Raw genomic sequence first — 16247 nt, 5'->3', positions numbered from 1 at the left:
GTATTTCATTTCTGTGGAGCTATCTTGTTTGCAGAATGGCTGCACATTGCTAAATGAAAGATTTGTTTGCAGAAATCTTACAGTCTGTGTCTTTCAAAAATAACACCGGTGTCCCATGTGGAATGACAGGCAGTCCTGGTCAGAAAGAGGAGCAGTATGGTCATAGCTGCCATTGCGATTTGACTCATTTGTGGCTTATATGAGAAGTTATGTGCTAGCAGGATTTTTAGCTGTAGACAGTGTTGTTTGAATTTGCTTTTCTTGAGCTCAAAAACTAACAAATGAAATGAACATGCTTGACTTGTACAGGATATATATGTTAATATCTGTGTCAAGACAGAAGCTTTAAAATTGTTTTGGTGGTTTATTCTAACCCTAAATAGTTTACAGACTTTTCCCAAAGGATGTATGACTTTTCACTTACACAGAGGTAGGTCTTTCTGGTTATTGCAGAGTATGAACTAAATACTTTTAGAAGAGCAGCATTTATTTCTAATTCAAAAAAATTATATTAGTGGTTTAGATTTTTTTTGGTTGACCAGGATGCTATCAGTAGGATAAAAATAGTTGATTTATTTAAGAAAAGCAACTCTCTGTAGAGCCTTGTATTAAATAGTGACATTTAGCACAACACAAATTATGTGCTTTTTATATATTCTAACTAACCTGCTGCTAAATATTGTTATAAAGAAATCTATAATAACAATCAGCCTTTGGAAAAGACTGTACACTTTATTTTTATCTTGCTTAGATTTGGCTGAGTTATAAACTGTTGGGGTGCATCTTGTTTACATCTCTTTTTTAGGAAAATATATTGCCTGAATCTATTTTTATCTTCTTATCTTCTTTTTATCTGCCATAAAAGAAGACTCCTAGTGCTTGAGAAGAAATGCTATATAAACATTGTTAGTAGCTTTAAGCAAAAACCTTGTTTTTGCTGAAGACATTGGAAATGTATTGAATTTTTCATGAAGTAATACATCAGCAAAGTATTGGACAGCAATTTATTTGGCACAGATGATCTTCATTTTGTATTCTGTGCAGTCTGAGAAAAAATCGACACTCTTCTCTCCCTGCACTACTTCAGTGGCAAACACCACGTTGTAGAGTTCTTATTGGTCTCCTGTTGTAGGGAAGTGTTTCTGCGGATCATGGTGTGGCATCCCCAGTCAAAAGGCTAAATGTATGGAGAACTGTTCTCTGGGTGCGGTATCTCACAGGAACATACTTCAACCTTTCCATAACTAACCAAAACTTCTCCTAGGTGTGACATTTCAGAAAAGGAAAATGTTTCAACCATTCATTTAAAATTTAAATGTAGCTGTTGTTTCAATAGGTTAATAATTTCATCAGTATGGCATAAAAGACAAAATCTTTTGTCAGAGACTTTGGCAGCCATTTCAAAACCAAATAAATAATTGTCTCATTAAATGTAACACTCTTGGTGCCCACAATCTCAACATAAACAGCTCCTGGTCATTTTTACACAATTACCTATTTTTGATTAGTTCCATATGCAATACAAATTCCTACATTTAAACTTCCTTTCAGCAAATCAGATTTGCTTCTGCTAATAAAATTAACCCATCTTACGTATTCAGCAAAAGTCAGGATCTGTCGATATACCAGGAAGTTTGGATGCTAAATATCCACTAAGGTAGAGTTTTATCACTGCTATTATTAGGGGATATTATGTATGATTTCCTACTGAAGCGTTAGGAGAGACAGAACTAACGCCTACATCGATGTAAGTATGTTTCACAGCTTTAGTCTCATATCCTATTGTGGAAGAACACAGTATTTTCATTAAGTTGGAAGGCAAAACAAGCACTGAACTGAATGATTTCTTTCCACTTGCAGCATTTAGGGCTTGCTTGCCAGTATGATATTCCTATGTCTGTATCACACGTGGTGGTTAAGTGTGAATGGTAAAGATAAGGCTGACTGTAAGATTTTAAAGGATAAATTATGTGCAAAATTATGCCATTCTCATACCTGGGTTCTGGCGATATGGTGAACAAACTCTCTCGATTTAGTTCCATAGATTATATTCTAAGTATTTTCCTGAGATATATCTAAGGGTATGGTAGATAAGAAGAAAGGCAGATTTGTCATACTGGCAGAAACATGGCACTGAGAGCAAGGAGCTTTGAGTTGATGCTCAGATATTAGCTTGCTTTTGTGTCCAGAGCAAGAAACATAGCAGCTCTACTGTTTCTCCAGCTAATTTGCTGTAAAACTCCTATTTAATGAAAAATACTGTTTGCATTTATTTAATTTGATGAAGGAAGAGATTAACATATCTGACTAATAGATGTTCCAAGTTCATCATTTGCATCTGACAAACAGTTGGGCTGTTAGTGAATTTTCCTTTCTGGAAGTTTTTGCTTCCATCAAGGAAAAAGGGAGAAGGACAAGGGAGTTGGCAGCTGAACTGTGACAAATAATGTGAATTATCATTCTTAGCTGTCTGTCTGCAAAAAAGGAGACTGGATCCTTGCTAACAAGGTAAACAAAATGTATTTCAAGTGTTGTATTTTGAATCCATAATATTGTTTTCCCCAATGTGACGTTCATTTCCTAGAAATAGTTATGGAAACAGGACCTGGCAGCTACCAGCTGATAGTCATTTCTAAAATCTGAAAGTCTAAATGATTTCAAATTGTGTTCTAGCCTTATTTGGGAAGCCATAATAAGGTAAAATTGCAGTTTGGGTTCATTAATAGTAAATCTCTGTTCATGTCAATAGAAGAAAAAGGCAATGAAAATACAGATAACAAGCAACACCAGAAAACTAACTGGCCATGACACATTACTGAGAGCCTAAACAGCTCAAACTGAAAGTTTAAAATCTGTCATTCTGCAGTACAGAACAAAAGGAGGACAAGAAACATGTTGAAATGGAAGAAAGTGGAGGACTGAACACATTGATGGGAAATTGGAAGAAAATAATGATTTCTTGAGTTATCAGAAATAGTCTGGAATGACCTTTGATACATTCTTTTGATCCATCATTGTCCACATTTATGTATGGATAACTACACTAAGCAACCTGTGGTTTGTTTCTGAAAGGTTTAGAATCAAGTTGTACATTTTATGTATCTGACTTCCAGTTTGAGAATGTATGTAGAGAAAGCTATCACTTTAGCTTTACTGCTGTAGTAGTGGTAACAATGTGTAACCAAAGATACGTGTAGGCTTATTTTCCATACCCACTTCTACCTTCCTGCATGTAATGAATACCTATATATATGTATACGTTCATATGTTTAATTTAGAGATCTATTTTATTTTTCAGTATTTCATTTAACTCATTCTTTTTTTTCCCATTTCTTTTCTTTCTTGATGTTAAATCATCTATTCTATTGCAGATGCTCTTCTCCATGTCTTGATCATGACAACAGCAGGTGAACTTCTGCATAATTTCTTTCTTTAATATATTGCACTTCTCACCCCATATTTATCCTCCTCTCTTACCTCACTTCAGGATGCTTTAGTGTTTTGATAGTGCACACTGGCCAAGAGAAAAAAAAAAATCTACTCTGACTGACTAGCAATAACAGTTAGCATGGACCTATTTCTCTTCCTTACAGGTCCACTGCAAACAATCTTAACAAACCTCCTATACATTCCTAGCTTGTTTTAACCCTTGATTTACTTAACATTATTTTTTCTCGATCAGTAACGTGGTTTAATGTTACTAAAAAGGAAGGAAAAAAAAACAAACAATAAAAAATGCAACACAAACCACTGTAAATAGGTCTAGTTTCAACTACCATTTTACAGGAGGCCTTTTCTCTCACCTGTCACTATAGACAGTGTTGCAGACTCACTCCCTAGACCATATTTTCGAAATAGTACTACCCTGTTGGAAATAGCAACAGCACTGTATTGAAAAAATGAAAGTTGACCTCATATATTTAATTTTTCGTACCAAGGACATGTTGTGTGTGACCTTGTTTCTACCACTGGCACGTTGCATCCTGCACAGAGCACCTGAAGTGGGACCTTCCCAAAGGAAAATGTCTTCACTTAGCACACTAGGTGTTTGTTGGCACGATACTTCTTCATTTCCTTTAACATAACCACAGAAAAGCGTAAAATTTCTAAAATACTCAGCTGTGCAAAATTATTAAGCGGCTAAGTAAAAACCCAAACTACAAAAGCATATTTGTAGGGGATGCTACTCAATCTCTGTGTAGCTGACTAATGCAGTGAAGAGAGTGCTGCCATCAGTTATTATTTCTAGTGGATTCTTGTGTAGGATCATGTTTTTTGTCCTCCTCGAATGTGTATTTTGCCCTGTTTATGTATGGCATAGTTGCAGCCTGATCAAAAGCACCCTGAGGTAGTTGAATGACTTGCTGTTGACTTCAGTGGGAGCTGGATCAAGGCCTTTCTCTTCATTTCCGATGTTCTATCGGTTTCCTTCTCCAGCTGCACACTTTGCAATGGCTGAAGCACCCTGATTGTTTCTGCTTCTTCACACTGCGACTTACACTGAATGCTGCTATCTCCTTGTTTCCCAGTTGCTTTTATAAAATTAAGATAACACATAAATGTTCTCAAATGTGTCTACAATGGATGTGCTCCAGTTGCAGCTTTTTGATCATTCCTTGCTATCTGATGACAGCATGTGTGCCTGCCTAGCTAGTTTAAAAGGGTAATCACATCTGAACTAACCACGGAAACGGTGTATTGATTTTGCCTATTCTGACCGGTGTGTTAAAAGAGCTATTGCCTGTTCTAGAAAGGCACTTCACGTTGCTAGGTTTGCATGGCTCTCCAAATGATTCTGCAGAATGAGAAGTGCGTTTGAGTGCCAACTGCTTGCGTTCACAGCTACCTGGAAGCGTGACTCTTCTGCAAAGCTATTTACATAACAGCAGTTCTTTACAGATCACACAGCAACTCTCTTCTTTCGCCCCCCAGTGCTGACACATCCTTTTTTTGTTTGTAAATCCTGCTATTACCTTTTAAATGAACGTAGATATAGGATAAGACTATGTTAATTCCATGTCAATAAAAACAGCAAAGGGAATAACACAGGATCACACTTGAAATCCAAAAATTTATTGGAAATAACTTTTTTTCTCTGTGGAAGGTGGATGAATTCAATGCATAGTTTGTGTTTTGTTCAAGTGGAGCCATGAGAAAACCCACTGGTGTTTGCTCTGCTCTCTGTAGAAGGCAGGGAATCAGCCTGAAAGATGTAGGGAACTTTTTTGTGTCCTTAACCAGAAGTATGCTGTAGCTGATGGTGATTGATATAATAACCTTTCATATGGTGAGCTTATAATTGCTCTAAAATTAAAGAGAATGAAATGGCCTCCATGATTTATGGGTAGGTATGGCTAAATTAGAGAATAGATGATGCTTTGTCTAACTGCTGACCATGTGTTTAACAGAAGCATGTTTAGAGTCGCCTGCAGTCTGTAATTTATTTCTGGAAAAGAATTGCTTTTGTTGTTGTTTTTTAAATCCTGATATTTTCCCATAAACTAATCCGTTTAATTGATTTTGCTATAAAAACCCCTTGTAATTTCACTGCTGCCTTGCTAAGTCTCAGGAAAGCTCAGTATCAGTCCAGTTTGCAAGACTATAAACATCAATGTCATGTGTTTGTGTCGTGCAGCATTTCTAACTCAACCTTTAAAACTGTCAGAAAAGGAAACTTACTCAAAGGCTGCCCTGGCTCCTAGTACTGACAAAGCTTGTCTCATTGTTGCCCTTGTCACCCCACCATACAAGTTTTGTCTTTGACACCTTAACCTTTAATTTCCTTTGATTTTGAATCATCACTTAAGTTAAAATTTAATTTCTTGCAGTGGGTTGCCAAAATAATCCAAAGTTAGTGCTAAAGAGGGATGCTTCCCCAGTCTGTAGCTATTAGATGATATATATGTTAGGGCTATTCACATACAAGCAGTACGTATCAAATAATTAATCTGAATTTTAAATTTCCTTTATATTAGTCAAACAATTTTTTCACTTTCCTAAGGGCATGTTTCAGAAAGCAAGTTTTATAATATCCCTTAGTTTTGTATGAATTATTTACATAGTGATATACACAGTCCTTCAGAAAATCAAAGATTTTCTAGTCCTGGAAGAGTAATGTCACCGTCTTGTAGCTCTGTTTTATAGCAAAAAAAGCAATAAAGGAGGCTGCTGTGTTTCAGAAAATACTTTGTTATAAATTATTTTATTGACTCTTCCATATAAATACCCAAACCAATATGAATTGTGCTGATTTGAAGAAATGGATAAAAATAATTAGATTAAATAAGTGGATGAGAAAACAAATGTGGCAAAAGATTGGGAAATAATTAGGATGGTATGGTGAAAATTAACGTATTTCCACACTCCATATCAGCTCTAGAAATCCTGCATCTATGTACTGTCCTTACAGACTCTCATGCTACAGCTCAGAGCTGGGAACTTTTTCCCCTTTGGTTTCTTTCTTTTTGTTAATGCTAGCCCTTCCTAGTTCTCCAGAATTAGTTCTCCTTAACTTTCTCAGTAGTGTGTAGCTTCTTTTTGAGAACCAGCTCCTCCATATTTAGTATGATAACTGGCACTATTCTTTCTCTGCTACCCTCGTACTAGGCTGTGTTTGCCTGAATTTACTATCTAGCATTTCACACTTAGCCAGAAGTCAGAACCCTTCAGAAATCTCTCATTTCACCTGGGAGGCTGTTTCAGGGAGAGGGAACAGGTTTATTTTTTGGTGTATACTGTAATGAACACTCCTTGTTTTCCAGATTTTATCTTGTTACTTAGTTAATAAATTAGATCTTTATGATAGAAACAGCTGTTTCTACAGTGAATGGTGATGTCCTATTGTTGTGTCCACCTTTCAGTGATACTTATCTTTGCCTGTTGGACTCTTTGGAGCACTGGTTGGTGTCAGTGATAGCTGACTGACAGACCTTGCCCTGACATGGTTTGGCTGCCAGACACCTTCAGTAAACTTAAAATGAAAGAAAGTTACAACTTTAATTAACGCCTGAACACACACTGCTATCATAATTAAGAGGTAAACTCTTAAGTTTAGAGAGAGAAATGCCATGTTAAAATTTTAGTTGGTCTGTATTAGACTCTGCAAACTGCAGGTGTGGGGACACAGTGTTGCTGCGTGTCAGGTGAGATACAGGTTCTTACAGGTGGTCAAAATCAAAGGTTACTCCTGATTCTGCATTTACCGTGGCTATACACAACAGGGGTGATTATCTGAACTGTGTAATGTGTGCTTTCTGAGAAGGCACCCTGTTCATCTTTAGTCTGAAAGGAATTACCGTACAGAGAAAAAGCACCATATTAAAAGCAACAGCACCCATTGTTGTGATCAGAGGAAAGATTTTTTGATTTGACCCTTACCTTTTGTGTGTAGGTATTCTTCTAGCAGTTGACGGTGTTCTTGGCACTGCCGAGACACACGGGGAGATACGCTAAGGCGGATATAAGACAGACAGATGAACTAGCACTAGTATTTTCAGTGATGGGCAGGAAAAGAAGATGATCCTGTTGAAGTACGCAATCTTGAGTATTACGTCAACAATGAAAAATAAATGAATCATAAACATTGTATTCGTGACAGCTTACACAACGAACAATGTGATTGCTAATTTTATTCAGTAAGTGCACTCATCAGCTTGTGGTAATTATGGGGGTAGTAATTCTGTTGCTCACAGTGTTTGCACCAAAATGTGAAACTCTTCTTCAAGAACTCACTGTTACTAACTGCCTCTAAAGCACGCATCATAACAGAGGCTTGGGCCGATTCTCTGAAACATAATTCAGAAACACTTTGATAACACTACTTCATACCGTTAAAGGAGCATTATTGAAACAATTGAGCATTTAGTATCTCTTAAAGCTCTTCTTTCCTCTGTGCTTTAAAATGTATAGTATGTATTTTGTGAAGGAAGCTCCCATTTTTTATAAATTCATCCCCGGAGAATCAAAGCTGTAAAATGTTTTCATTTTCTTTCTTTTCCCCCCTGTTAAAACCACAGAAACACCAACCTCTAAGGAATGAGATAATGGTTGTACTACCCAGACTTTTACACTAAACAAAACCTAGAGGTATATGAATGGCAGTAGAGTAGGAGACTGCATGTGTGAGAAAGACTGGCATCCCTGGTGCATGGTGTGCTTCTGACTGGCGCTTGTGGCTCCCTCATCCATTTCTCTGACTTGCACGGTGTGTTGAGTGTTGTGTTTTACAGCATGTGGAGTTATTTGTAGCTGTGTGGGTACTGAACGGACGCAATATTTGTTGCACAGAACGGTCAAGGGGACAGTGGAAAAATACCTGTATTTGTAACTCACGTTATAAGGGCTTTTCTCTATTGCAGGTCCTTCAGTAGCATTTCTGCGACTCCCCCTGTGATGATTCTATTTTAGTGGCTAGAAGTAGGCCTGATACCGTTCTGTCTCATCTGCACTTATTTTCACTTCCAGCAACCTGACATTCCCATCCCACATCAGGCATGATCCTAAGTCATAAACCAATAAAAAAAATTGAAATAGTTCTGTACCTTTCCCAAGAATATCCCTAATCTTTGGAGCAAATCTTTCCAAAGCTACCTGTTGGCTATATAGGGAACTATAAAAAGTTCAGCCTATAAGAAATTCTGTGAAATGTTTTTCTCCCTTTTAAAGAAAAAGATATAAATAAGATATACACAAAATAATTTACCTTGTGCTAGGAGAGTTCCCTGTAGCTGGCTTTCTGCATCTGTAAGTTTTCCACTGGGACATTGCACTGCTGTGCAAAATAACACAGAAAGACAAAAATCCATAAGTAAACCTCCTATATAATGACTAGCTATTGTCAGCTCACCCAAATCCAAAATTTGTCTTCAAACTATGATGAGATGTTGAGTTATCAGCTTGTCTCGTAAAGAAATAAAACCCAAAAAAAAAAGTCTTTCTTTAATGACATGAAAGATTTCTTTAATAAATCAAGGATTTCTATTGGTTCTACTCACCCACCACTATTTTCTCCTAATCCATTTGTAATTTCCTAACCAATTTTTTTTTCATAATCTGTTGCAAAGGGTAAGGAAAAAAGTGAAGTCTCTAACCTTAGTGTGAAACAGTCACTTTTTTGTAGTTTTTTTTTTTCTTCCTGCATTAAAATAATTCTTTCAACAGTCTTATTATAAAGGGAAAAGTTCTTTGAGAGATTAATATTAAAGCTGGAGATTTTTGACATAAATTGGTGATAGCTTCAGTGATTCAGTAAGAGCTGTGTCCACATGCTCAAGAATGAAATCTGTTTTTTTAATGAGCTTTTTTTTTAAAAAAAAAAGTTTATCAAATAACTAGAAAATTACATAGATAACCTAAAAAACAAAAACAAAAAAACACCCCTTCAATCAGAATTGGCTTTATATCATTGAGCTGCAAATCATTTTAAGATATATTAGTTTTGTAAAATATTTGAAGAGTGCCAACTTAACATTACAGATGCTCACAGGTACAGAGTAGAGGTATTTGCAGTTAACTTTGTCCAATATGTATATGGTGTGCACACAAACACACATCTATGAGTGACTGCTGGTATTCCTACCAACAGCAGCACTGTAAAGTAAAACTAGTTCTGTGATGAACTCTTAGATGGCAGCTGTCAGTTTAATTAATAAATGATCGACTTGCTAGTGTTAGGTCAGAGGTTGGACTCGGTAATCTTGGAGGTCTCTTCCAACCTAGTAGATCCTGTGATTCTGTAATGCTTCACATGGGAGAAAGGCTTTTTCTAATCATACGTCATGAGAAAGAGCTGTATGTCTATTTGTAGTTTGTTACATCCGTGAAACATAACCAAAGGAATGTCAGTCTGCTTCTCCATCTAATATTTTCCCCCTGATTTTCCAGCTTCCTAGTTAGTTTCATGGTGGATGCTCGTGGGGGTGCCATGCGAGGTTGCAGACATAATGGACTACGAATTATTATTCCTCCACGGAAATGCACTGCTCCAACACGTGTGACCTGCCGGCTGGTGAAACGCCACCGACTGGCCACCATGCCTCCCATGGTGGAAGGTGAAGGTCTGGCCAGCCGCCTGATTGAAGTCGGACCGTCCGGTGCTCAGTTCCTTGGGTAAGGGGTGCCATGGGGCCTAAAGGAAAGCATTCGGTATGTTCCCATCTGTTTGCAAGTTGCACTGAAATGGTTCCTTTCTGGAGATTTGAACAGAAAAAGATGCTTGTAACAAAGTAACAGACTGGCTGTGTGAAATCCAAATCATTTGTTAGTTAGCAATTCATAAAGCTTTTATGCCTTTTCCTTTGAAAACTGATATTTTTAACCACTAGCACTAAGGTTCATGTGCTTCCTTGGATGTCATTATTACTCAGTGTTGTGATATTATAGTGAGAAAATCCCTTTGCAGCCAGAAAAGGCCATTCATACTATATTTAAATAGTCTGCATATAAGGTGTGAATAGCACAGCACTGATCTAAAGCCCAAAGGTAAAGCCTGCTACATAGTCAACACAAGTTATAGCTGCTTATTTGAGACGCTTGTGTTGTGTTATCAGTAATTCGGACTAAGGAGAGCACAGTGCTTTTGATTTTTCTGGGTTATTGCTGAGTTAATTGATGATATATGCAATAGGACAACCCGAGAATTTTGGGCCATTTGTTTTGTCCTATGCTGCAAAACCCTTAGAAAGATCAGATTTGTGTCTGCTGCTGACCTTGTTTTAGCAGTTTTCAGCTGAGAGCAGCAGTTATCCCCTTTTTTAAAATAATTTTTACCAACTGTTCTCCCTGTCAACTGTGGCATCCAAAAGTTGATGACTGAAGGAACCTCTTCTATGACTGTAAATACCTTCACTCAGAAATTGAAAAAAGTGACCCTGTAAACTGCAATAGTTTAATTTCAGAACAAATCAGTTGCTTGAAAATGCTACCATAGCAGGCAGTCATGGAGTCACTGTCATTGTTAGTGCTTTTTCTGAAGTATTGAGTTCAGGGAGTTGAAAAAAGTTGGTTAGTGGGTTTTAACTGCACACTGCTTTTATATATGGCTTGAATGGAGAACGTATCCAAGGCATGGTTTGGCTCCCTCACTGCTGCTCTAGGCTGTTAAGAAAACAAGAGCAGTTCTGAAGCACTGCCAAAGTGATGTGAAGAGCAAGCCAACCATTCCTTTTGTCAGATAGGATACCTCTTAATATCACAAATAACAGCAAGCCAGCTGGCTAATCAGATGCTTTGTATCACTTACTCATTTTGCTCCTTGGTCAGTTTTTAAGAGAGGTAGAAAGAAGTCAAAAGAAATGAAGAAGAATTTCAAAACAGAAATATTATGCTGTCACATTCAGTCTTCCCACACGGAATATGGCCTTGAGTATCTCTTCTACTTTCTTATCAATGGTTTTTCTATCTAATGAGCACATCTCATCTGAAAGACTAGGATATATCAGTGATGTTCTTTCTCAGAGCTCAGAGGAGGTATACCCTTCCTGTGAGCATTTTCCTAGGTGTTGTACTGGCAGTGAAATCAGAAAATGACTGTACTGATTGCAGAGATGCATTCTGAGTTACAAGTCCTGTTCCCATTGAGTTCACTGCCAAAATTCCCATCGTCTTCCTAGAGCAAGGAGAGATCCTACATTAATGAAACTCACTTTGTTGATTTTGATCACCAAATTGTCATCACTAGGTGGAACCTTATTCAGTGTACAGCCTAATTCCACTCTGTGGACCAGACAGTGGCACTGGCATTCTGGCAAAAAAATACATAAAGTTTATTTATGTTCTTTCTTTCACTGCTGCTTTGGATGTACTCAGTAAACTTCATCTGCCTACGGCTCCTCCCCCACTTAATGAGGGAGAAAGCTTGGTCAGCCGAATCCTTCAGCTGGGGCCTCCTGGGACCAAATTCCTTGGGTAGGAGAGACTTGAAACAAATTGATGGATGCTGACCTCCCCATTCTTCTCCTCCTTCTGCAATATGATTTTTTTGTGTCATTATGCCCATGATATTGTCCCTTTCTATGATTTGAAATTTTGTATACCTAACCTGTAGTGGACCATTTTTCAACTCTTGTGGTATGTGGTTTTGTTTTGGTGGTATGTCTGTATCTTTTTCTTAAAGTACTGTGGCCTTCGTTTTTGTTTTGGCATGAGATCTTCCTGGTTATGTGCTTGATGTCTGTAGCAAAGCAACCTGGATTGGGAGAAAAAAAAAGGAATCTACTGTAAAATTTAAGACTTTTTTTTTTTTGTATCAAGGACTAAATAATCAATTAGATACATGTTGGATACCACCAGTATAATAGAACATGTGACATTTACTATTTATATGGTAACCTATGTGAGTATTCTAATTAGAGAAGTGTATGTACAAATATATATATATTTTCTGTTCTGTTCCCAAGAGTACGCATTTCTATGTGTATATAAATATAGATATATTGTATGTACACATGTGTGTATATTTATATGTATATATATACACACATACATTGATACATCTATTTACATCCGCTTGTTAGACAAGGCAAATTCTTATCTCCTATACATAAATAGAAACCCAGATGTTCTTCTCAGACCTCCCTTATTTCTCCTAGAGTGTAAAATCAGAATAAATTCATTGGAATATATAGAACTACCATGAAGTAAAATTGGCACAGGACACAATCGCCCGCTGATTGCAATGAAATTACTCTGATTTGCACTAGTATAAGTGAGATCAGAATTTGTTCTACCATCGATGTGCATTACAGTAGATTCTCTTTGAAATGAAGTTGCGCAGGTTAACCCAGACAGTAGTGACAATTAAATCAAGCATGAGTTTTGAAATGAATTTGAAAAACAATTCTCAAATTTCTACTTATCCCTATTATCTTACCAAATACCATTCACACTGTGGAAAGAGGTGAATGCACTTTTTAAATCTGTCTTTCAGCATTTACTGTGTCCCTGTAAAAATCGAATGTGTGTTAGTGATCTAGTAGTTTAGGATTATGCCAAAGTATTCCAGAGAATAGGTAGAATCCCAGGTCACTTTGTAGCAGACTGAGTAGAGTTGCTGTTAATCCTGTTTCTTCCTTTCTCCTGTGTGCATTTAATGCGCTGTGTTGCTGTGCCAGGCCTGTGATTGTGGAGATTCCCCATTTTGCTGCTCTGCGTGGGAAAGAGAGAGAGCTGGTGATCCTGCGCAGTGAGAATGGGGACAGCTGGAAGGAACATTTCTGTGAATACACTGAGGATGAACTGAATGAAATCTTGAATGGAATGGATGAAGGTATCAAGCGTGATATATTCCTTTCTTTGCTCCTGCAGTACTCCTATAACTGGGGCCAACAACATTTTACCATTTTTTTTCTGTTTAGCACATCATGTTTAGTCCACCTTGAGAACTTCTGACACTGCATTCTTCAGATACTTCTTCACTTCAGTCATACTGGAGTATATAATTTTCTTGGCACACAGGCCAGCAGAAGCACTGTGTACTTGTGCTTACTTCCCTTGCATGGTCTACTGAGTGGTGGGAATACAACAAAATCTACTGTCACGAAGTTGAGAATAGATGCTAACCTTTTTTTTCCCCTGCTTCTTTTCACAGTATTAAACAAAAAGTTTCCATGATAAACATCATCTTTCCAAAACAAGGCAATTATCATACTAATCCTTTCCAAGCAGTTACATGTGTGGGAGGAAATGTCAGTCATGGATACTCATTTTCTGAGAGAACAGAATGGACTTGGGCTGTCTAGGATCTGCAGAATTTGTTGTAAATTATGTTGTCTTTTAGAAGAACAAAATAGCCAAGCTGCATACTTCAAAACGAACTCTGATACTTTTTTTGATTTGAGGTTTTGTTTCTTTGATGCTACTCCAAATCATAATGTGAAGTAGAAAGGGGCTTGGTCCAATCCCTTAGCTTGTTTGCCCACTGATTTTGGGCAAGTTTTTGACTTCAGTTTGATGTCTTAAGCTTCCTTCACTTAGTTGCTGAGTCTGTCTGTGTCTGTCTTTCTTGATTTCTTTGTTTTAGCCAAGCTTAAAGTGTTGAGATGTTTCGTGTTACCCAGTGATTTCTAGACAAAATGTGTCTGTAAGTTGTGGTTAAGCTGTGAAAAGCTGGAATGCATTTTGAAGTTCACAAAATTGCTTCTATGAAAATTTTGTTTGATGACTGTCTTCTCTTTTGCCTCAGTCCTTGACACACCAGAGGAACTTGAGAAGAAACGCATCTGCCGCATCATCACCCGAGATTTTCCTCAGTACTTTGCAGTGGTATCCCGGATCAAACAGGACAGCAACCTTATTGGACCCGAGGGAGGTGTGCTGAGCAGCACAGTGGTACCACAAGTGCAGGCAGTCTTCCCAGAAGGGGCTCTAACCAAACGAATTCGTGTTGGCCTGCAGGTACAATGAAACAGTTAGAAGGCATCTTTTTTTTTTTTTTTCCTTTTTTTTTTTCCTTCAGAGTTATACAGTTTATTCAGATTCTTGCCTGTTAACTGTATGTTCTTGGAAGAAGTGCCTCATTTTGATGATGATGATATTAGTGTAGATCGTAGAACAATTTCTTGAATAGTTTTTATGAAAGGCTTCAAAGCAATTCAAAATGCAGTGATAGCTAGGTCAAATGGACAGTTTGTCATCATGAAGTAAACCAGCCTAGCAGTCCACAACTGAGAGAGGTGTAAGTCCTCCTGTCTTCTCTCCTCCTACCTCCTGCTGAACCTGCCAAAAGCATCCAACACTTATCTTGGTCAGGCTACTGTGATTGTTGAAATCCTCTGTAAATAGCTGAATAGCTTACTAAAACAGCCCAGAGTTTGTTCTAAGGAGAAAAAAACAAAAACCTACAACACAAAACCACACATGCAAAAAACAAAACAAAAAACACAAAGGAGTCATTAACTTTTGGTTAAGTGTAATAAATTAATGCTGATGAGCACCAGGAAAGACAATAGGAAGAGGAGGAGATCTCCCCTGCTCACTGGCAGTCAGTCTTTTCTCTGCAGATTTTCCTGAGAAATTGTACCACTTAATGGAAGAGCTTTAGTATTTCTAGCAATATATAGACCCAGTGCTTTACATACTCTGTTTACAAGTTACTATTCTGTTGCTGTCCTTTGCTTTGGAAAGGCTCAACCTATGCATACTGAACTTATAAAGAAGATTTTGGGCAACAAGGCTACCTTCAGTCCTATAGTCACGCTGGAACCCAGAAGAAGGAAGTTCCATAAACCCATCACGATGACGATTCCTGTCCCTAAAGCCTCCAGTGATGGGATCATGAATGGTTATGGAGGTGACACTCCAACTTTAAGGTTACTGTGCAGCATAACAGGTAGGATACAAATACTAAAGCTTTTTATGTGCATCTTGATATTGTCAGTCACCATGGGCTAAATAAATAGATTGAACTGATTACACACATGGAAAGTTTGGTGAAAAGTGAAACTGCTTTCCAATCAATCCATTTCTATCAGAAATATCATTTGTAACTTGGGCTAACAAGAAACATGTTACAATAATTGTAGATTTTGGTGGTTGGGTGTTGGCATTTCACTTAGAGTTTCCATTTCTTGAGTACCAGCATAACCTCTGCCTAGCAGAGTAAGTGCAATATAGACATAAGGTTAAAATATGCTTCATAGAAAAAATATTGGGGTTAAACAATTTAAACTTACTGTAACTCCAAAGTGATTAAGGCCGTATTTGGTTTCAGGCAACAGGCAGTAATTAGCTGCATGCTTTCATTCTGCTTAAAATTTACCATCAAGTATCTTTGTCAATTTTCAAACTGATTTCAAATATCAACCCCATTTAAGATACATTATGCACTAAGATGTGGTAGTGAGTCATTACAGCGAGCAGGTGCTTTTACAATTTGATACAAAGGTATTAATTAACTGATATCTGGTCAACAAAGAAGTATTTGCATTTCCAAGAAAGTGAAACAAGATTATTTAAATAGAGAATAGTCTCTAATATTAAAGAGGAATTTGAATAAATGCCATGGATAAACAGTAAATCAGTAAAGATTCTCCCAGAAACTTTAAACATGAACTTGGTTACAAGAATGCTTCACCAACAGGAGAAAGGAGGTTATTTCCTGGAAACTAGTGCTCTTCAGTGTATACAACTTGTTCTAAGGTTTGTGTAAAGACTCTGCTATATGGTCATATGGATATCTAACAAATCAGCTGTATATGAGAGGGGGGACAGACATTCTTACTGGCTGGTTACCCATAGTTTTTCATTTAATA

The 16247-nt window shown here is 37.4% G+C and overlaps 1 protein-coding gene across 24 annotated transcripts in view; it reads left to right on the top strand.

The window, feature by feature from the left end:
* ANK2 (ankyrin 2) overlaps nt 1-16247 on the top strand; it is a 336396-nt gene that overhangs the window by 280285 nt on the left and 39864 nt on the right. For 14 of the 24 annotated variants that reach the window (XM_082759095.1, XM_082759108.1, XM_082759097.1 and 11 more), the window contains 5 exons: nt 3372-3407; nt 9883-10107; nt 13110-13264; nt 14180-14391; nt 15121-15325. In XM_082759095.1, the coding sequence (XP_082615221.1) occupies nt 3372-3407; nt 9883-10107; nt 13110-13264; nt 14180-14391; nt 15121-15325 (833 nt within the window). The remainder of the gene's footprint in view (nt 1-3371; nt 3408-9882; nt 10108-13109; nt 13265-14179; nt 14392-15120; nt 15326-16247) is intronic. The other 10 variants (XM_082759087.1, XM_082759101.1, XM_082759100.1 and 7 more) reach the window with 1 other exon arrangement.

Source organism: Aythya marila, assembly GCF_965140915.1.
Source record: "Aythya marila genome assembly, chromosome: 4".
Lineage (NCBI taxonomy): Eukaryota > Metazoa > Chordata > Aves > Anseriformes > Anatidae > Aythya > Aythya marila.
Note: the sequence above shows the minus strand (reverse complement) of the source record. Positions and strands in the feature narration are given on the sequence as shown.